This window comes from Carlito syrichta, unplaced genomic scaffold, assembly GCF_000164805.1.
Source record: "Carlito syrichta isolate Samal-C Ts95f unplaced genomic scaffold, Tarsius_syrichta-2.0.1 Scaffold289571, whole genome shotgun sequence".
NCBI classification, from domain to species: Eukaryota; Metazoa; Chordata; class Mammalia; order Primates; family Tarsiidae; genus Carlito; species Carlito syrichta.
The window spans coordinates 125,562-149,434 of NW_007233667.1; the positions used below are offsets into that span (position 1 = coordinate 125,562).

Below are 23,873 nucleotides of genomic sequence, written 5' to 3' on the forward strand. Positions count from 1 at the left end.
AGGCATGCACCATCACACCCAGCTAATTTTTAAAATTTTTGTAGAGATTTTTTATTTTTGTCTTGCTATATTGCACAGGCTGGTCTTGAATTCCTGACCTCAAATGGTCCTCCCGCCTCAGCTTTGCAAAGTGTTGAGATTACAAGGGTGAACCACCACGCCTGGCCCCCTACTTCTTTTTTAAAGTGTGAATGGAAAAATGTGTATAACAATCTTGGGATGCCAAAACAATGGCAAGTTGTAGGCATTTGTCATTCCAAATCCTCATCACATGCTGTATACATTCACCTCCTCTGAGGGGAGGCCTATCTCCCATTCTAGAAGCTAGAAATTCCAGAGACTTGCGGTACTATCCTCCCTTGGAGCTGGGGCACAGATACCTGTAATAGATTCTACCCCCACATGCTGTACCCCATACTGTCTCATTTGGAATCAGAAGCAGAAAAACAAAGACCTCACAGAACACATGTGGACAGTGGGTGGCCGCTGTTCAGCTTTCAGGACGCAGCATCAGTTGCTGACAGTGGCAGCTGCAGCATTCCATGCTTGAGGTGGCAATGGACCAGTTCTCCAGCACAATTTTGGGTATGATTCCTGGCAGCCTCCAGGTTTTCTTTCGCAGCTCTTCCAGAGAGTCTGTGAACTACCAATATTCTTTAAATACATTGCTTTACTTATGTAAACCAAATTGCTTTCTACAGCTTGCAACTAAAAACGTTGACTGATAAAGTGTATAACTGGTACACTTAGCCCTATTTCTGTTGCTTTGTTTTAGACATTCTGTTGGGTTCTGTTGTTGTTTGCTTGCTTTTTTTTGTCTTTTACTAGACAAATTGCGTTTGATTTTTTATAATCACTTATGCAGTGGCATCCTGATTTTAACTATCTTTATGGCCATAAAGTATATTCCTAGGTATGTATTTTTCTAGTTATAGGAACCAAATGAGCATTTAAAACATTCTACTCTATGAACAATGAAAAAACTGTATGATCTTTTTACCTTCCCAACACATACACTCTCTTTGCAGGCCTTGTTAATTTGGTCAGGGATTAAAAATGCTTGCCACGATGAATCAGCCTACCTCCTCACCTTGCTCCTCAGGAAGCCTCTATTTCTGCTGAAAGGAAGCAGCACAGAAGTGCATAAGCTGTGCCCCACACTGTCCCAGGAACCTTCCTCAGTCCTGGGCATATGGAGATAGTTGGTCACCATAGCCTAAGGCATATCCTAGTCTGAAGGACTGTCCAACCTGCCCCTTACCCACACCTCTCCCAAATGAGGTGCTCAGAACTGATCTGGGTCACGCTGGCTGAAAACCAGAGCACGTGGTATTTTGGTTGACTTCCAATGTCAACAAACTGGCATTGTTTGCCACCTTGGTTGAGACAATTAAGTATACCAGCATCAGAAATGCTACAGCATCCTTAAAGGGTACTGCCTCCCCAAGGAAGCACAAGAAAGTCCCCCTGCCTGAACCTCTTCTGTGTTTGACTGTATTGTGCTTAAAATATTCACTGCTTCTTCCTGAGGGCGTATTTTCATCCTGGTCCATTGACATTAAGCTTGGCTGTGTAACCTGCAGTGCACATTCAAGTAGGATTATACATCCCCTGTCGAACACAGGGTGGCTGAATGACTTGCTTTGGTCAATGCAATGGGAATATCAGTGTGAAGAGCCAGCTAGTGGTCTCCCCCTGCCAGGATACCAGCATTGGTCCATACGGGGGCTGAAAGGTCAACCTGGGTCCCAAAGTGAAGATGACATGGAACAGAGCGGAAACTGACCACAACAAACACAAGTGAGAAGTAAATCTTTGTCCTTGTAAGCCATGAGATTTGGGAGTTGCCTATTATTGCAGCATAACTTAACCTATCTCAACATCACACCTCTACACTAGGTATAAACCTGGACCTTTGACTTGGAAAGGCCTGAGCACTCAATGGAGTCTGGAGCCTTACCTGGAGGACAGGGAGAGAATGGTAGGCTAAGCAGTCAGAGGAGCAGTGATGCGGACTCTACTCTGGTTTCTATCACCCAGACAACTAGCAGAGCCATCGACCCATGTGTCCTGGCTTGATGTTATAAACCTGTAGAAGAGTGTGAGCCAAAGGAAGGTTTTCTCTGAAATGTTTTCCAAGTTTTCCTTGAAAGCAAGAATAGTCAACTCAAGTTAGCAAACACTCTATCATTAGACTGAGAGCTTGCTATGTATGCCAAGTGAAGCAGTATTCCTTCTGAATAAATTAAAAATGTATCTAGGAGATTAATACCTGAAAGCAAGTGCCTATGAGGCACCATGAGAATAAAATATTACTTTTATAAGGTTAATGCATAATCAGTTCACAAAAAAACTGACAATGCAAATGTAAAGTAAAAAGGAAATCACAATACAGATAAAACATTAGAAAATGTATATAATTTAATCATGTTATTGTACAATAAATAGATTAAAATATAGTCTTGGATGTGTAATTAAGTAGAAATCAATACAAATGTATTTTTCCAAATATGTGCCCAGAAGAACCCCTCCTTAGGAAACAAAATATATTCCATGCCCTGCATCACAGAATGTGCTTTATAACACACATGACTGAGGGTTTTGATAGAACCATTTCCATGCTGATGACAAGTGTCATCTGGCACAGCTGCTCTGAAAGACAATTTTGAAATACTTTTTAGTCCTTATAATATTCATATTTTCTGGCATGGTATATTCACATCTGGAAATCTTTCTAAGAAAATAAAAATTCAGGCAAAGATTTTATGTACTAGAATGTTGCAAACAATAAATATCCAACAATAGAACAATGATTAAATAATACATAAAAATATAATGAAACCATCAAATGTAACTGAATCCTTTCAATTATGTAAGAAAATACTTACAAAACAATGTTGATACAAAACAGCATAATATAAAGTTGTGTGTAAAATATATCCTCAATACAATCCAAAAAAAATATTGAAAATAAAAATCCCCTAGGGTTTTAAGAGTATCTGTATACAGTGGTATTATAGGGTGATTGATTACTACTTTCTTCTTCATATATTCCTCTATTCTCCAAAATTTCTACAGTGATATATTTTTCAAAAACATTCTTTTGAAAAAGATATTCCTAAGTAACAGAGAAAGTAATTCAAGAATATAATAATACATATTTTTAAAATAAAAATGGCATTACAAATCAATTTACAAAAACTCCAAATAGTACTTAGAATAAAATTTATACTTTGACCATAAACCAGTAAAAATAAAAAGGAAACTACTACATATGCACATAAAATATAAATGAATTTTATTTATAAATGTATAGATATATAGCAAGTCGGAAAAACAATACATTGAAAGAACATATTACCATAATCAGGTAGAGTTTTTATCTCAGGAATTTAAGAATACTTTAATATTATAAAAATCTCTAGTGTAATCATATTAGGTGATTTAAGTGATAAAAATATTATATCAAAAGATGCCAATTCTTTTTAACAAGCTTTTAGTTTCCAACAAACAAGAACAGATGACATTATTTCTAATAATATCCTAATAAAGAACATTTGTTTAAAACCAATAATTAACTTCATATTTAATGAAAAAATACCACAATTTTACTAAATACAAACAACAGAATTACCAAAGAAAAAAGAAATATTTTTGTATTATGATTTTAAATTTAGAAAAAACAAACAGGTCATCTAAAACTGTTGAACAAAGACATTAATCAAAAGATAAATATTTTTTAAACTAACAGCTTCCTAAGGATAGTGATTCTCAAGCTGAGTATCAATAAAAATATAAAACACTCAAGAAAGAATCTAATAAGGTATGTATAATACCCAGAAAAAAATAAGATCAAAGTATAATGAAAGAAAGAAACATGACAATTTGAGAGACTTATCCCTTGATGGAAAGAATTAGCATCATAAACATATGCCTTAAAGAGTTAAGTTTAGACACAGACAATTCAAATTGCACTAAAAAGATGTTTACCTTATATAACACATTCCTTAGGAGAGAAAAAAATATTTTTGAATATTAGAAAAAATACCAGTGGGAAAAATTTCAATGAAGACCAATATGATACTGATTCAAACAGATTCAAATACAGAATTTAATCCATTATATGGCAAAAAAAAAATATATGTCTTACCAAATATTAGAATTACCAAGAAGAATAAATAATGTTTTTGCTCAAAGCCAGGAAATAAAAACACAAAGCACTGCAACATAATTTAGTAAATGCTATGCTAGTCCTATAAAACACCATGACAGCCACCCCTCTTGGGGTCAGGAAATGCCAATCTGGCATTTCGAAGAATCTAACTGTGCCAGGTTTTGAGGTAGGAGGAAAAAAGAAGGAATGGCACTTTAAAAAGAGGGAACATCATTTACAAATTCAGAGGATCACAAGACAAAATAGCACATTCCAAAAATTCCAAGAAGTTCTAATACATATACTACTGAGATGCATTTTAAAAACCCAATTAAAAGCCAATTTTTTAAAAACTAGAAAATTTCTTATAAAATTCTGAATTTCTGGTATCTTAAAAAGAAAAACAAAAAACCTGGATAATATGACAACCTGGGCCCACATTCCCACACGGATACAAGAGGCAGGTGTTCCTTTTAGACGGGACAGTGAGCCAGATGTCCCCTCCCTAGTTTATTTCTCTTGAATCCAGCCCACTCCACCATTTAACTACCTTTCTGGTCCCTGTAGGCATCTGAGTTTATGACTACTGCCCCATATGTCAGGGCCAGTGAAGGTGCCCCATATGTCAGGGCCAGTGAAGGTCTCCACAGAAAAAGCAACGTGACTGGGTTTGCTTTCAAAAGGTCAATCAGGCAGCCAGAAGGAAGCAGAAGAGTGTTAAGGAGACCAGTGAAATCCACAGAAGCCTATTTATTATATTAAAAGTTAAAACAGGACTGCCATCATTGAAGTGAGAGCAGGGCACCTCCTACAAAAACCTAGCACCTCCTATGAAAAACTCCCACAAAACATAACTAAAAAACCACTGAGTTATGCATCTGTGAAGTGTGTGTTAAGAAGTGATGTGTTTGAAGCAAGGCCGTGGGTAGGTGATGGACAGAAAGGGTCAGAGAAGGATAAACATTTGAGAGGTTTTTGAGAGGAAAAGAAATGTTTATCATTGGGTAACCAATTTGACACATGGAACAAAGAGAAATAAAAGTATAGGACTATTTACAGTTTTTTTGCTATGTCATTAGGTGACCTTCAAAAATAAGGAAACAGTAGCCATAAAAAAAGAATGAAATGTTTTTTGCAGCAACAGGGATAGAGCTGGAGATCATACTAAGTAAACTGACTCAGACACAGAAAACCAAGCACTGCATATTCTCACTTATATTTGGGAGCCAAGTGGACACAAAGATGGAAATAACAGACACTGGGGACACCAATAATGAGGGAGGAGGTAAAAGGTTAAGGCTCAGAAACTACCTACGGGGCACAATGTTCACTATCTGGGGTATGGGCCACCTGAGCCCCAATCCTCACCACTACACAATATGTCCAGGTAGCACACATGTATGTGTACACCCTGAATCTAAAATAACAATAATAAAGGAAGAAGAAAAAATAAGGAAACGGAGCCTGGAGCAGTGGCTCACAACTATAATCCCAACAACTCAGGTGGTTGAGGTGGGAGGATTGCTTGAGGCCAGGAGTTCGAGACCAGCCTGGGCAATAGAGTGAGACCCCATCTCTACAAAAAATTTTTAAAAAGTAGTTGTTCTGGCTGGGTGCGGTGGTTCAAGCCTGTAATCCCAGCACCTTGGGAGGCCAAGGTGAGAGGATTGCCTGAGCCTGTGGGTTTGAAACCAGCCTCGGCAACATGGTGAGACCGTGTCTCTACAATAAAATAAAAAAAATTAGTTGGCATGGTAGCCCACAACTGTAGTTTTGGCTACTTGGAAGGCTGAGGTGGAAGGACCACCAAGAGCGTGCCACTGTACTCCAGCCTGGGTAACAGAGTGAGACTCCAACTCAAAAAAAAAAAAAAATTAGTTGTTCTGATTTTCTTGGTGGAAAAAAAATTAGCTAGGCATGGTGGCACACAAGTATTGTCCCAACTACTCAGGGGCCTAAGGTGAGAGGATCGTTTGAGACCAGGAGTCTAAAGCTGCATAGTGGTGTCAGCTGTGATCACACCACTGCACTCCAACCTGGGTAACAGAAGAGGACTCTATCTCTTAAAAAAAAAAAAAAATTAAAAACAAGGAAATAAGAAGAGGAACAAGACTGAATGAAAATTAATAATTCAACTTAGGAGCCGGGCTAGGTGGCTCAGCCTGTAATCCCGTGCCTTTGGGAGGCTGAGGTGAGTGAATTGACTGAGCCCACGGGTTCGAGACCCGCCTGGACAGCGAGACCTCATCTCTACAATAAATCAAAAAATCAGCCGGGTGTGGTGGCGCATGCCTGTAATTCCGGCTACTCGGAAGGCTGAGGCGGAAGGATTGCCGGAGCCCAGCAGGCCGAGGCTATGGTGGCTGGGAGCCGCCACTGCACTCCAGTCTGGGCGACAGAGTGAGACTCCAACTCAAAAAATAAAAATAATAATAATAATAATTCAATTTAGGATATGTTAAGTTGTGGAGTCTGCAGACATGAGGATTCACCTCATAAGCACCAATAAATTACCAAAGAAAACTTATCTCCATCTGCTAACTCTCTAACAGCTGAATCCTGAGATGAAAATAAGAGAAAGACAGGTATGATCATATTAAATATTTTTACAGAATGAATACCAACAGAACTAAGATTAAAGTAGAGATATTACAGATTTGAATAAAATACTGCAACAAAGATTGCAAAGAGTCAACTACTTCATATATAAAAGCATAGTTAGCAGATATATAAAAAGAATACAACAATGTAAAAGTCCACCAAGTCTCTTAAAGTACATAATATGAACTTATACCCTACACTGTTTCCATTAAAAATTTAAGGCCAAGCCAGGCTCGGTGGCTCAGCCTGTAATCCCGCGCCTTTGGGAGGCTGAGGTGAGTGGATTGCCTGAGCCCGCGGGTTCGAGACCTGCCTGGGCAGCAAGACCTCATCTCTACAATAAATCAAAATATCAGCCGGGCGTGGTAGCGCGTGCCTGTAGTTCCAGCTACTTGGAAGGCTGAGGCAGAAGGATCGCCGGACCCCAGCAGGTCAAGGCTGCGGTGGTGCACTCCAGTCTGGGTGACAGAGTAAGACTCCGACTCAAAAAAAAAAAAAAAAGAACTTAAGGTCAGGAGCTGTGGCTCATGCCTGTGATCCCAGCACTTTGGGAGGGCGAGGTGAGAGGGCTGCCTGAGTCCAGGGGTTCGAGATGAGCCTGGGCAACCTGGACAACTTGGTGAGAACTCCTCTACAATAAATCAAAAAATTAGCCAGGCATGGTGGCGTGCACCTGTGGTTCCAGCTACTTGGAAGGCTGAGGTGGAAGGATCACCTCAGCCCAGTAGGCCAAGGCTTCAGTGGCTGTAAGCGTGCTACTGCACTCAAGTCTGGGTGAGACTCCTACTTTAAAAAAAAAAAAATTAGCTGGACTCGGTGACTCAGCCTGTAATCCTGTGCTTTGGGAGGCTGAGGTGAGTGGATTGCCTGAGCCTGCGGGTTCAAGACCTGCCTGGGCAACTTGGTGAGACCTCATCTCTACAATAAATCAAAAAATCAGCCGGGCGTGGTAGCACATGCCTGTAATTCCGGCTACTCAGAAGGCTGAGGCGGAAAGGATCGCCGGAGCCCAGCAGGTTGAGGCTGTGGTGACCGGGAGCAGCCACTGCACTCCAGTCTGGGCGACAGAGTGAGACTCCAACTCAAAAAAAAAAAAAAAAGTTAAGATGGCTTACTATAAAAATATACATATTAAGTGATACAGCATAAATAATAATCATAATTAAGTATAAAAATACCTTTGAAAAAATTAGCACCAGGAGAAATCAGTACTAGGAAAAAAGAAACAAAATATGTAAAACTTTCAGAAATACCGTTGTTGACAACCAAAGAAAAAAGATGAACACAAGTTGCATGACTCTCATTGCCCACTAGCATAAAACATAACATTTCACTTTACAAAGGACAGTTTCATATTGCCCCCACTCAAAAATGTGGCATTTCAAGATAAAATTTTCTTGAAATGAATTTACCTTTATGAAAAACTCATCACATTTTCCCTATTTCACAAATGTTATGTTATTACAGGACAATTAAATTTAAAAACAAAACACTTTACAAAACAAACATTTGGGAATATTCATACAGTAAACACAGCAAAGAATTTATAAAACTGCTTCTTGATGGTACTCCTTGATGAAAACAAACAAAAAACAACAACAAAATATTGAAATGTAACTCAATGAAGACAGTTGTGTAGGTGGAGGGCAGAGAGGAAGGAGAAGGGAGAAGAGGGAACGTCATCATGAAATGGGCGAGGTATACACACTTCTGATGGTCCATCCTGATCCACAGAAAGAGCGGACACAGTTGAGAGGGAAGGATGAACTACTCATGCTTCAAACTATAGCAACTGGGCTTTGGTAAAAGTTCAGCAAGAGATGAAAAGTAGACAGAGTAAGGTAGAAATCTCTAGGAAGAACCCAAAGGGGATATATTCTGTAGTGTTGGCTGAGGATGGATCTACAAAAACTGGGTATCACATGAATACAACATGGCTGCCATCCTTTTATGAAAATTAAGGAGCCCCATTAAAGGCCATCTACATCAGCACAGAAGAGAGCCCCACTAATAAAAGGGTCCCATGTTCAAAATGACAAAGTAAAAACAAACAGAAAACTATTCACACAGCAGACACACAGAAATCTATTCACTCACACATCTATTTTTAAAATGCAAAAGACAGTATCATTTCATACCTATAAGAAAAAGAACAGCTTTAAAAATTCAATATTGTACAGATTTTAAGTTATATTCAAAATTTCTTAGAAAGAACTGAAATATTCCAGAATAAGAAAAGCAAATAATTCAACTATGACATATTAATGTATCTGCAAAAAAAAAAAAAAGATTACGTATTATAATGTGAACAAATACAAAAAGATGCTTATGAAACATTAAATTTTTAAAAAATTGTGTACAAAGTATATGTACTCTACCAGAATGTAAACTGTGTATCTGGGAGTATAGAAAAACACTGGTGGACCATGAAGTCAGCAGAAGCCTGCCCACCCACCCTGGAAGAGATCCACCCACTTGGCTGGGGAAAGCACTGGGAACTGCAGGCAAAAGCTGCCACCTTCAGGACTCGTCCAGGTGATCCTGTCTGCACATTTTACCCTCAGTTTTCCTGTTCTATGTCCAAACTCATCCCTAACCCCCATCCCCAATCGTATCCTCCCAATCCATCATGTTCTCCTTTTCCATCTTCTTTACTTCTCACAACACGCTGTGAGGTAGACATTACAACCATCCTTCATAAATGACTAAATAAACAAATGGTTACAAATTAAAGCTCAACAGAAATCTTGTTTTCAGATCTTCCAAGCTGGACACGCTTCTTCTTATTCCACCGACTCCCTCTAAGGTTTACCTGGGCAGGGTTTCTTGGCCACCTGAGCGGGGACAGAAACCAGAGGACTGGCTTCTGCAGGCCCAGCTGCATGTGCTCCTTGTTTTTCAAGGCCCTGTGAATACTCAGTAGAAGCTGAATTATCTAAAAAGAAGAAAGGGATACGTTTTCCTAAGACACTCTTGAGTTTCATTTTATGTTGTGGGCAACAACAGCCCAGTTAACCAGACTTCAGACAAGACTCTCAACACCTGTATTTGGAGTTTGTGTCTTCTGGATTAAAAAATAAATTGCGCAGAGAGGGGAAGAGGGAAAGGGGGAGGAGGAGAGAGGAAAGGGAGAAAGAGGGATATATATCTCTCTCAACACGAGCAGAAAATCACTATTTCATAGTCATGAAGGAGATTCACCAAGCAAAACCAGAAGAAGATAATGACAGAATCTAGACAGAGGATAGAGTAGAAGGTGCCTGCCACCACTTAGAATCCCTAGATAGCCTCTGATCCCAGTATATGCAGAGCCCTCTCTGCCTGCAAACTCATTAAGCCTGCCACCAGCCTCCCAACCCATGAAAACTCCCTATTAAAAGTTAGAGACTTTGCCTCTGGTGATCTGATTTGTTCAAAAGCAAGCCTCCTAAGCCCACCACCCACTGATTTTCAGCTATCAGCAAATCTAACAGAATAAGTAACCTGCATGAATTATAATGAATGAATGAATGACAATTAAAAGAACACCAAACCATATTTGACTTTTAAAAATGACCAAAAGACTATGCAGCCAGATATCTATAAAGTTGTATCAAGTCAAAATGTAATCTACTAAACCAACATGTGCTTTGAGTATAATTGTAAGGTCCATAACAAAATGGTAACAGGTAATTTAGATTAGAGTGAGCAAAATAATTTGCAATTTTCATTTCTGGTCTCTATTTCCCAAATTGTTCTGTAATGCGGTTAAAATTACCTAAACATTAATAAAGAAAAACATCCACTTAACAAAAGGAAGTCATCCCTATGTCATCCTTACTCTTTATTTATTTATTTATTTTGATTTGGAGTCTCACTCTGTCGCCCAGACTAGAGTGCAGTGGCACACTCCCGGCCACCGCAGCCTCGACCTGCTGGGCTCCAGCGATCCTTCCGCCTCAGCCTTCCAAGTAGATGGAACTACAGGCACGCACTACCATGTCTGGCTAATTTTTTTGATTTATTTTAGAGATGAAGTCTCGCCAAGTTGCCCAGGTGGGTCTTGAACCTATGGGTTCAGGCAATCCACTCACCTTGGCCTCCCAAAGCGTGGGAATACAGGCTGAGCCACCAAGCCCAGCCCAATCCTTACTCTTACAGTCAGTCACTGGCCCATCTCCCTCCTCTTCTTAACCAAACTGTTAAACTGCTCTGCCTGCTTTCTGACTCCCAACTAACCAAGGAGACACACTGTCCAAACACCTGGGCAGATCCTAATAGCTGCAGTGGCAGTGCGAAGATAAACTCCACCCCTTCCCTCCTTTGATTAGAATCACAGTTCTGGCCGGGCTCGGTAGCTCAGCCTATAATCCCGCACTTTGGGAGGCCAAGGTGAGTGAATTGTCTGAGCCCACGGGTTCGAGACCCGCCTGGGCAACTTGGCGAGACCTCATCTCTACAATAAATCAAAACATTAGCCGGGCATGGTAGCGCACGCCTGTAGTTCCAGCTACTTGGAAGGCTGAGGTGGAAGGATTGCCGGAGCCCAGCAGGTCGAGGCTGCGGTGGCCGGGAGCATGCCACTACACTCCAGTCTGGCCCACAGAGTGAGACTCCAACTCGGAAAAAAAGAAAAAAAAAAGAATCACAGTTCTAGGAATCATAGTTCTAGATCAGAAAATGTTGACTGTCCTAAGTTTTCCCAAGACCAAAGTCCCAATTAACTTAAAAGTGCTTTGTTCCCAGACTCACTTTCACATCACTGATCTTATTTCTTTACAGTGAAGAATATCAAAACTGTATCATTGGTGGTGCTTTGTCTACTTCTGATTTTCTCACCTTTATTTTCCAGCATCTTATGCAGCTTCATATGCTTGTAGGTAGAGATTATCTGAAAATTAACGACACTTGGAATATTCAGTCCTTGGTCCTGTAGCAACTTCAAAGCTGTGGCATGAATGAGCTGATGGGACCGTTTGCAGGTCTGAAGTTTGCACTCTCCCCTGACAAAGGATTTGCACACGTGAAACTTGTTGCATTTATCTTTGAGGTTGCAGTATCCATAGAGGGCTTCACCTTTGTTGTAGAGCAAACAGACCTGGTACAGAAAATGAGGCAATACCTGAAATATTCATTTTCACTACATCTTGAAGTCAATAGACTATAGCTTCTCTAGCTCAACTGAAGATTAAAGGGCATCTTCTGATCATCAATGGCTGTTAAAATCTCTGGGTGAGGCCGGGCGCAGTGGCTCATGCCTGTAATCCCCAGCACTTTGGGAGGCAGAGGCGAGAGGATTGCCTGAACCCAGGGGTTCGAGACCAGCCTGGGAAACTTGGCAAGACCTCGTCTCTACAATAAATTTTTTTTTTAAATTAGCTGGGCATGGTCACGTATGCCTATAGTTCCAACTACTTGACAGGCTGACTGCTAACGCCTGAGCCCAGCAAGTCAAGGTTGCAGTGGCTGTGAGCATGCCACTCCACTCCAGCCTGGGCGACAGAGTGAGACTAACTCAAAAAAAAATCTCTGGGTGAAAGTCTGATGGACAGTGTCATGGTACTAACCATGCCCCACCTGTCATAGTCACTGATTCCTAGTGACTTACAGCAGCCCTCTCTTACCTTGGACTCTCTGCTGACCCGTCCTCCTCCCTCAAAGTTTGTAGCCAATGAATGACTAGTGGAGGTACACAAGGTTAGAATGCCTCAAAGCTAGAATAATTCTTCAGTATAATTTATGTTCCATAGACCCTAAGAGTCAGGTCGAGGTCAGACTTTACCTTGCTTGTAAATTTCCTTCCCCATATCCTGCTTCCTTCTCTCCCTTCCCAGGTTTTCCTGAAGAGCTCCCCTCATAAGTCACATGCACCTGTGAGTCTCTAACTCAGGTTCTGCTTCCTGGAAAACCAACCTCAACAGGTAGCACGAATATAAATTATAATCCAGACTAGGGCATTTTTTTTTTTGAGGGTGTAACTATTAACAAATACATTGGAACAACTAATGTAAACTGGGTCTGTCCAAGCGCAAACCAGGACCACACTGATGAGCAACTTTATAATGGTGAATCAGCTGTAAACCCTGAAACCACTAAACAGTTTAACCTCACACACACAGAAAGATGACAAGATACAGAAAGTTCCCAACATACGAACGAGTTCGGTTCCAAGAGCCATTCATAGGTCCCTTTTGCTGTAAGTGCAACAAAGTTAGCCTAGGTACCCAACTAACTACAATCAGTTATAGAGTATTGTTATGTTAACAGGCTAGATTGACACCTGGTGGAGAGAAATACATAAAAACTCATGTGTGTATCATTAAGGTTCATAACTTGAAGGCTCAATTTTGATTAGCTATATTTTTCTAAAATTTTGTCCATTTCAACTAAGTATTCAAATGGGCCAGTATAACATTTTACACATTTGTCCCTTATTGTCCTTTTATTGTGTCTTTAGGAAAGGAGTGAAAGGAATCGTCAGACATTTTCACACAAGAGATGTGAGGCACCGTTCTTGCCTCATGCCCTGCGCTTGTGTCTAAGTGGTTGTGTCTTGTGCCACACAGCACATACCTCCAGTTCCAGCTGATGAGGACAGGTATGTGCTCCTGTCCTAGGCACAACCAACCCACTGCTGTTCACAGAACACTGAAGTAGTCTAATCTGACAAGATGAGGCCAGGCCCAGGATGTCTGGGTAGAAGCCACACCAAAAAAGGTTCAATGGGTTTGACAAAATAAAAATGTTAAAGTTGCACAAATAAAAAAGTACTACGAAATTAAAAGGCAAACAGCATTGCACTGCCCCTTCTCTCTGAGAGAGGAAGGACGGGACCCAGACTTGTAGCTGCTGTCACCTTCCTTGCTCTTCCTGGCAATAACCCACTCCAGCTGCTGCGTGGATCTACTTGCAGCAACACGGTTGGTTGGAATGCATCTGGTCCACAACATGACACACCAGACCTGGCTTCAGAGCTTGAAAAAATGAGACAGGAGATGGATGTCAAGGAGAAATCTCCTGGCTCCTACAGTTGGCTCTAGGACTGCCTTTTGGGTACAGATTCTGCTGCCTCGAAGGCAGTCTCTGCCATCTGCACTGCAGGTTCCAGCTCATGCCTCCAGCCTTGTGACTTTCTTTCCTTCTAAACCCCAAAACATCTTAGAGTTAAAATAGGGCCACAATTATGAACTACCCTCTGTTTTCCCAACATCTTCCCTTTTTCCTGTCCCGCTTTTGGTAAAGTAGGAATGTCTATGATAGAATCATTGTGCTAGATTAGACAATTCTGCTTTTAATTGGTGTTCTCTAGAGATTCCTACTTGTTGGGAGCCAGCCTTGGAGGCCCGCCTGATTGACAAAGTCCAGGTGTGCTGAGGACCCCCGGCCGCAAAGTGAGCCTGGGAAGCTGAGGCCCTTCTGTCTTCCACCTTTGCTGTTTGGTACGGCCGAAGAATTCTGTGCAGTTGTGGAAGAAGAAAATGGCATGTTTATGTTAAGTACTCACAGCTAACCTGGAAATGTCATGGTTCATTTTTCCATTTCCCACTATGCCGTTTGGCCTTTTCTAACATATGCAATAGTTAAACTCTGAAGCACATCAAGATGCTTTCTTTCACTTGGTTATAAGTTACTAGATATTGCTTGAATAAAAATGATATAAGTATATTCACTCCTTATTTGATTTAGAATTTTGTAGTTTAGTGTTTAGACAAAATAGTGTTTTTTAGAAGCACAAGTTTATAATAAGTTCATTATGAATTCAATATAAGTTCTAACACTTATCTAGGAGTTATATAGGTGATTTATAACACTGTTTTCACAGGTTTAGGATGAAGATTAATCGTTAAGGTATTTACTTAATTCAACAGTTAAAATTCTAAGTTAACGTTTATAGAATAGGTTTTCACTGAATTCATAATATACTAATCAGATACTTTTATGATAAATTAACTAGAGACAGAAAGCAACCTTGAGGGCCTGGGAAACATCACTAAAAGCTTCTTTTGAGTTTTCTTTAGAAATAAACACTGCAGGATAAGAGAAAAGTAACGAAGACACCTGGACAAGAAAGGCGATTACGGAGCTTTGAAGGTCATAGAAGCCTCAGAGAAAAAAACTCCTGCTACATGGAGAAATGTGTACTTGGAAACTTTCTTGAGACATTTCAAGGACTGCAATTCAGGACTTTGGACTAAAACTATCATTTTTGGCTTTATGAATAAGACTCATTGTCTGAATGTCTATAGCGTTCTTGGCTTGTTTGTTGCTAAGACCACTAGATGGTGGTAACTTTTAGAGAATATGTACATGAAGGAATTTTCTTTGCCTTGCCCCTTTACAAATGGTATAAAAGCTTTCTGTGGACTAACATTAAATGTCATCTGTTCAGCAAGCAGGTGTCCGAGTATATTTATTTTCGTCTTTTGCCTATTTGTCTCTCCTTCAGGAAACCTCACACCCTTGGCAGGAGCAGGACTCCCACACCTACTATTTTGTTTAAAATAATTATTTGTGTATGGCTAAACTGAAACAAACTTGTTAATTTTGCCATTATAGCAATTGTAATAGGTACTTTTTAAGCATTTTAAATTGAATCGTGTTGCTTCAAAGCAATTAAAATTAGTATTAAAAGTCCCTCCCACAAAAAAAAAGTAAATTGGGTAAAATACTTGTAACAAATGTGACAACAGGAGGGTCCCTCCACAGTGACTCACCTCTGGTAAAAGGCAGGGGTCATTCTGTAAAAGCAGGATCCGAAGCTGGGATTCATTGAGGCCAAAAAGTCCATGGTTTTTCAGGACCTGGATGTTGACAGGTGTGTGGATATCATGGGAAAGAGTACAGGTAGACCTAGGAGAACAAAGCTCAAATAATTGAGAACTTCTCTGGCCTTGTCAGAGATTTAAACATCCAGATACAAGAAGCCCAGAGAATTCCTGGACGATTCATTACAAAAAGGTCATCATACAAGCATATAATCACCCAATTATGCAAAGTTAATGTGAAGGAAAGAATTTTAAGAGCAGTCAGACAAAAGCATGAAATAACTTGCAAAGGTAAATCTATCAGACTAACAACATTCTTATCAGCAGAAACCCTACAAATAAAAAGAAATTGGGGTCCTGTCCTTTATCTCCCCAAACAGAGTAACAGTCAGCTAGGGACTATGTAGCCTGCAAAACTAAGTTTCACAAATGTAGGAAATAAAGTCTTTCTCAAACAAACAAATGCTGAGGGTATTTGTCACCAGCAGACTGACTCTACAAGAAATACTCAAAGGATCTAAATATCGAAACAAATGGTTGAACTACGCCAGTATTCTTCTACACTGGAAATCACAGAGCTCATAGGGCTTATAGAACACTAACACAATTGAGAAAAAAAATAAAGCAACCAGGTATGCTGAATGGAATAGTACCTTACATATTACTATAAACCCTGAATATAAATGCCCCACTTAAAAAATATCAATTGGCAGAATGGATTTTTTAAAAAATCCAAGTATCTGCTACCTTCAAGAGACCCACTTAACACAAAAACTCCTATAGACTCAAGGTAAAATGATGGGGAAAAATATTCCAAGCAAATGGAAATCCAAACAAGCAGGAGTAGTCATTATCATATCAGATAAAACAGACTTCAAGCCGGCTCGGTGGCTCAGCCTGTAATCCCGCCCCTTTGGGAGGCTGAGGTGAGTGGATTGCCTGAGCCCATGGGTTTGAGACCCGTCTGGGCAGCAAGACCTCATCTCTACAATAAATAAAAAAAATCAGCCGGGCATGGTAGTGCATGCCTGTAATTCTGGCTACTTGGAAGGCTGAGGTGGAAGGATTGCCGGAGCCCAGCAGGTCGAGGCTGTGGTGGCCGGTAGCGGCCACTGCACTCCAGTCTGGGCGGCAGAGTGAGACTCCAACTCAAAAAAAAAAAAAAAAAAAAACAGACTTCAAATTAACAACAGTAAAAAAAGACAAAGAAGGATATTATATAATGATAAAAGGATCAATCCAACAAGAAGCCCAAATGATTTTAAATACATGTGCACCTAATACAAAAGCCCCAGCTTAATAAAACAAATTCTACTAGGTCTAAGAAAAGAAATAGACAGCACTATAATTGTGGGAGACTTCAACACTCCATTGGCAGCAAAAGACAGATCATCAAGACAGAAATTCAACAAAGAAATATTGGTGTTAAACTGGATCCTAGAGCAAAAGTAACAGACATTCCACTCCCAGACTACAGAATATACATTTTTCTCATCAGCACATGGAACAGTCTCAAAGATAGGCCAAATGATAGGCCACAAATTAAGTCTTAATAAATTCAAAAAAATCAAAATCATATCAAGCACCATCTCAGACCACAATGGAATAAAACTAGACATTAACTCCAAAAAGAACTTACAAAAACATAGAAGTTTAAAAATCTGCTCAACAATAAAAATCAAGATAAAAATTTAAAAATTCCTTGAAATGAATGATGACAACAACAAAACAAATTATCAAAACCTCAAGGATACGGCCAAAGCTGTGCTCAGAGGAAAATTTGTAGCACTTAAGGGCTACAATTAAAAAGACTGAAACACTGACAACCTAATGTCACCCAAAGAACCAGAAAAAGCACAAACAAACCAAATCCAAAGCTAGCAGAAGAAAAGAAATAATGAAGATCAGAGCAGAACTCAATGAAATTGGCCGGGCTTGGCGGCTCAGCCTTTAATCCCAGCACTTTGGGAGGCCGAGGCAAGTGGATTGCCTGAGGCTGCGGGTTCGAGACCCACCTGGGCAACTTGGTGAGACCTTGTCTTTACAATAAATCAAAAACTAGCTGGGCATGGTAGTGCGTGCCTGTAGTTCCAGCTACTTGGAAGGCTAAGGCAGAAGGATCGCAGGAGCCCAGCAAGTCGAGGCTGTGGTGGCTGAGAGCGTCCACTGCACTCCAGTGTGGGCAATAGAGTGAGACTCCAACTCAAAAAAAAAAGAACTCAATGAAATTGAAACCAAAAAAACTCACTAAGGACCAAGAAAATGAAAAGTTGATTATTTGAACATTCTAACAAAACTGATAGACCAATAGCTACATTAAGTAATGAAGAGAGGAGATTTAGATTAGCTCAATCAGAAATGAAAATGGAGCCATTACAACTGATACAGAAATACTAAAGATCATCCAAAATTATTATGAATACTTCTGTGCAAATACACTAGATAATCTAGAGGAAATAGATCAATTCAACCTTGGATCAGGAAGACACAGAAACCCTGAACAGCCGGGCACAGTGGCTCAGCCTGTAATCCCGCGCTTTGGGAGGCCCAGGTGAGGGAACTGCCTGAGCCTGTGGGTTCGAGACCTGCCTGGGCAACTTGGCAAGACCTTATCTCTACAATAAAATAAAAAAATTAGCCGGGCATGGTAGCACGTGCCTGTAGTTCCAGCTACTTGGAAGGCTGAGGCAGAAGGATCACCGGAGCCCAGCAGGTCAAGGCTGCAGTGGCTGGGAGCAGCCACTGCACTCCAGTCTGGATGACAGAGTGAGATTCCAACTCAAAAAAAGAAGCCCTGAACAGACTATCGTCAAGCAGTGAGACTGAAACAATAATTAAAAGTCTCCCAACAAAATAAAAAGTCCAGAACATGATGGACTAACAGCCAGATTATGCCAGACTTTCAAAGAAGAACTGGTATCAATTTTACTGAAGCTATTTCATAAGACTTGAAGAGGTAAGAATTCTCCCTAACTCACTCTACAAAGCCAGTATCACCCTAACCCCCAAATCAGGAAAAGACATAACAAGAAAACTATACACCAAAGATACAAAAATTAACAAAGATACAAAAATTTTCAACAAAATATTAGCAAACTGGATTCAACAGCGCATAAAAAAATAATCCACCATGATCAAGTAGGTTTTATCTCAGGAATGGAAATGTGATTTAACAAATTCAAGTCAATAAATGTGATCCACCATATAAAGAGAATTAGAAAACAAAAATCATGTAATCATTTCAACAGATGCAGAAAAAGCATTCAATAAAATCCAGCATATTTTCATGATAAAAACCCTCAGCAAAACAGGCATAGAAGGAACAGTCCTCAAAATAATAAAAGCCATATATGACAAACTCACAGCCAATATCATCCCGAACAGAGAAAAGTTGAACACATTCCCCCTCAGAAATGGAACAAAAGACAAGGATGTCCACTTTCACCCTCCTATTCAAAATAGTACTGGAAGTCCTAGCCAGAGCAAACAGGCAAGAGAAAGAAATAAAGGGTATCCAAATAGGAAAAGAAGAAATCAAACTATCTGCATGCCGATGATATGATCTTATACCTAGGGAATCCAAATGACTCCTCCAAAAGACTCTTGGAATTCATAAATGAATTTGGTAAAGCCTCAAGAAACAAAACCAACACACACAAATCATTAGCACTGCTATACACCAATAGCAACCAAGCTGAGAATCAAATCAAGAACTCAATTCCATTTACAATAGTAGCCAAAAAGGTAAACAGCCTAGGAATATATTTAACCCTAGATGACAGAGCTCTTATATAAGGAGGACTATAAAACACTGATGAAAGAAATTGCAGAGGACACAAACAAATGGAGAGACACCCCAGCTGATGGATAAAAAGAATCAACATTGTTAAAATGACCATATTACACAAAGTAATCTATAGATTCAACACAATCCCTATGATTTCCCATCATTTTTCATGGGATTAGAAAAAACAGTCCTAAAATTCATATGGAACCAAAAAACAGTCACAATAGTCAAAGCCATTCTCAGCAAAACAAAGCTGGAGGCATCACATTACCTGACTGAATTATACTACCAGGATACAGTAACCAAAACAGCATGGTACTCATACAAGAGCAGACACATGGAACAATGGAACAGAACAGAGAATCCAGAAATAAACCCAAATACTTAACAACCAACTGAGCTGGGCACAGTGGCTCAGCCTGTAATCCCGCACCTTGGGAGGCTGAGGTGAGTGGACTGCCTGAGCCCACGGGTTCGGGACCCGTCTGGGCAACTTGGTGAGACCTCATCTCTACAATTAAAAAAAAAAAAAATCAGCCAGGCGTGGTAGCACACGCCTGTAGTTCCGGCTACTTGGAAGGCTGAGGCGGAAGGATTGCCAGAGCCCAGCAGGTCAAGGCTGCAGTGGCTAGGAGCGGTCACTGCACTCCAGTCTGGGTGACAGAGTGAGACTCCAACTCAAAAAAAAAACAAAACAACTGATCTTTGACAAAGCAGACAAAACATACGCTGGGTAAAGACACCTTATTCAACAAATGGTGCTGGGAAAACTGGATAGCTACTGCAGAAAAACGAAACTTGATCCCTATCTCTCTCCATATAAAAACACTAACTCAAGAGGAATCAAAGACTTAAAAGTGAGACCTGAAACCATAAAAATCCTAGAAGAAAACCTAGGAAAACTCTTCTGGACATTGGCCTAAGCACATAATTTATGGCTAAACCGCCAAAAGCAAATGCAACTTAAGCAAAAATAAATAAGTGGGACTTAATTAAACTAAGAAGCTTCTACACAGCAAAAGAAATAATCAACAGAGCAAATAGGCAACGTACATGCATATGACAATATGCATCTGACAAAGGACTAATATCTAGAAACTACAGAGAACTCAAACAAATCAACAAGAAAAAAGCAAATAACCCCATTAAAAAAGAGGGCAAATGACATGAACAGACATCTCTCAAAAGAAGATATACCATGGCCAACAAACTTATTTAAAAATGCTCAACCGAGCCGGGCTCGGTGGCTCAGCCTGTAATCCCGCGCCTTTGGGAGGCTGAGGTGAGTGAATTGCCTGAGCCCGCGGGTTCGAGACCCGCCTGGGCAGTGAGACCTCATCTCTGCAATAAATAAAAAAAAAATCAGCTGGGTGTGGTGGCGCATGCCTGTAATTCCAGCTACTCGGAAGGCTGAGGCGGAAGGATCACTGGAGCCCAGCAGGCCGAGGCTGCGGTGGCCGGGAGCGGCCACTGCACTCCAGTCTGGACGACAGAGTGAGACTCCAACTCAAAAAAAAAAAAAAAAATGCTCAACCGGACTGGATTTTTAAAATGAGTACACATATACACGGTGGAATATTATACAGCCATAAAGAAGGACAAACATATGGACTTCACAGTAACTTGGATGGATTTAGAGTGTATCATACTCAGTGATGTATCACAGAAACAAAGAACTGAGTACCACATATTATCACTCGTAAGCAGATCTGACCCTGAACATTTACCATAATACTTTAAGGATTGGCAGTAGTGGGAGGGAGGAGGGTGCACATAACATCAATAAAGATAACTGATCTCAAGCCAGGCAAACAAAGAGAGGCTCAAACTTTGCCTATACAATGATCATTTATTTACCTAATCCTGAATTGTACACCACATCTTTAAAAGAAAAACTGTTCAACATTATTAATCATCAGGGAAACGCAAACGAAAACCACAATGAGACCTTATACCAGTTAGAATGGCCATCATTTAAAAATAAAAAAAAAAATAGATGCTGGTGCAGAAGCAATGAGAAAGGAATGCTTATACACTGTTGATGGGAGTGTAAATTAGTATAAACTATAGAAATCGGTATGAAGATTTATCAAAGAACTAAAAGTAGATGCACCATTTGATCTACCCAAAGGAACAGAGGTCGTTACATAAAAAAAAGACACCTGGGCTGGGCACTGTGGCTTACACTTATATTCCCAGTACTTTGGGAAGCTGAGGTGAGAGGACTGCCTGAGCCCGCGGGTTCAAGACCAGACTGGGCAACTTGATGAGACCTCATCTATGAAAAATCAAAAAATCAGCTAGGTTTGGTGGCACATGCCTGTAGTTCCAGCTACTTGGAAGGCTGAGGCGGAAGGTTTACCTGAGCCCAGCAGGTCAAGGCTGTGGTGGCCATGAGCATGCCACTGCACTCCAGCTTGGGAGACAGAGTGAGACTCCAACTCAAAAACAAAAAACAAAAAAAAAACAGACACCTGCATCCGTATGTTCATTGCAGCACAATTCACCATTGCAAAGATGTAGAATCAACCTAAATGCCTATCAACCAATCAGTGGATAATGAAAATGAGGTATATATACACTATGGAATACAATCCAGCCATCAAAAAGAATGAAATAACGTCTTTTGCAGCAACTTGGATGGAACTAGAGAACATCATCCTAAGTGAAACTAACTCAGGAAGATAAAACCAAACACCGCACTGATCCAAAGTGAACTAACTCAGGAAGAGAAAACCAAACATCCACTGATAAGTGGGAGCTTAACTAAGAATCTGCACAGGCTTATAGAATGGTATCATGGGCACTGGAGACTCAGAAGGGGGAGGGTGGAAAGGGGTGAAGGAATGAAAAATCACCCGTGGGTACAATGTGCACAGGTGGGGGTGGTGAGTACACTTAAAGTCCATACTTTTCCACCACCACACAATGCATTCATGTAACCAAAAACTATGTGTACCCCCTAAAGCTTTTAAAATAAGGGAAAAAGAGAAAATTGGATCGAAACAACTCCCCACCCCGGTTAATTTTTATTTTCAGGATTCTTTAAAGCCAAGGGTATTCCTTCTCCCAATCAGCTGCCTTGACTGAGGATCTGGCCTTCTCCACCCTAAACAGCCACCCACCCCTACAGTCCACCAACGTTCAAAAGATAGTGCCCCCCCAATCCCTTCCCAACCCCGCCCCACTTGGCGGGGTTTGGCTAGAATCCACCAAGAACGTCTGGGGCTGTGGAGCACAGGAAGGGCCTCAGATCCCGGCTCTGGCAGTCTGGAGCCACAGGACCTCGCCCAAACCATACATACAGGCGGCGGTTTCCCAGGGTCAGACACGCTCAGGGTTGTTAAACGTAGAGGGTGCAGAGTGGACGTGTGGAAACGGCAATCTCTGGTTCAAGGGTCCACTGACCTCATAGGATCCACCAATGCTCCAAACTCAAACGTCCCAATGCCAGCTTAAATCAGCTGCTTTGTGAAGGATCAAGGGGCGGGAGCAGCAACCCCACTGGCAGGGGGAGGTTAAGACCGCAGTGGAGGACCTTGGCGTCTTTCCGCCCAGGAAGTGCCTGAGCTAGGGAGCAGTCCAGCCCCGTCCTGCCCCGGACCAAAGCCCCTCTTCGGCTTCCATCTGGGCGGGCAGGCCCGCCGCCCGCGCACTGCGCTCACGCCCCGCCGCCGCCCCCTCCCTTCTCCTCCCGCTCGGCACGCGCCCCCAGCCGCCAGTCCCCACCTCCGCCCGGCCCGCCGCCCCTCACCAGCAGTCCCGGTTGGGGCACTTGCCCAGCATATGCCGGCGGCAGAAGTGCAGCTGGTCGCAGGCCTGGCACTCGCCGCGCTGATAGCGGGCGCAGAGGCGCACGGAGGACACGGCCACCACCCTCCAGGCGGAGGCGCCGCTCCCGCCCGCGCCGGCCGCCTCGGCCTCTGCCTCAGCGTCCCCGGGATCCTCCCTCGCCGCCACCTCCTGCAGCAGGAAGCGGTCCGGCCCGGCCCGCCGCAGCACGTCCTGCAGCTTGGCCTCCGACAGCTCCACGTGGCCGCGCAGGTCCGGCAGGAACATACGGCCGCCGTGGGCGCACAGCACCTTGGTGAGGAAGGAGCACACCGTGGGCTCCGCCATGGTCTGCTGCCCCGGCCCTGCGCGCGCAACGCCGAGGCGGGCTGGCTCCTCCCAGTCGCGTCCCCGCCTCCAGCCACCTCCGGGCAGGGTCTGGACGAGGGCGGGGCCTGAGGAGGGGGCCAGGCCGGGCAAGGCTGGGCTGGGGCATGCGGGGGCTGGAGGGAGCGGCGACCGGGGCCTGCGCTTTCTCCTGGCCGTGGACTCAGGCAGGGGCAGCGTTCACTAAGCCCTGCTCTTGGCAGGCACGTTCAAAGTGAGTCCTGGTCTTGAGGGGCTTGCGTAGCGGGGAGTCACCAAAGGCCAGCTAGCAGGTAAGAGGCTAGAAGATGAAACAGGTAAGATGGTAGCAGGTGAATCAGGACAGGCTCTGAGGAGTTGGCCACTGGCCACCTGTGGCTGATGTGCTAGTCCGAACTGAGAGGTGACAGAAATGCACACACTGGGTTTGAGGACTGAGAATGAACAAAAA

At 42.0% G+C, this 23,873-nt stretch overlaps 1 protein-coding gene across 1 annotated transcript; it reads right to left on the reverse strand.

The window, feature by feature from the left end:
- Positions 1-1,895: 1,895 nt before the first annotated feature.
- On the reverse strand, positions 1,896-23,407 carry ZC3HAV1L (zinc finger CCCH-type containing, antiviral 1 like). The gene is made up of 5 exons (XM_021710544.1): positions 23,040-23,407; positions 15,448-15,583; positions 11,573-11,831; positions 9,567-9,689; positions 1,896-1,960 (listed from the first exon to the last, which is right to left on the reverse strand). The coding sequence occupies exons 1-5, from the start codon at positions 23,402-23,404 to the stop codon at positions 1,896-1,898; spliced, it is 948 nt and encodes a 315-aa protein (XP_021566219.1). The 5' UTR covers positions 23,405-23,407.
- Between the last annotated feature and the right edge of the window lie 466 nt (positions 23,408-23,873).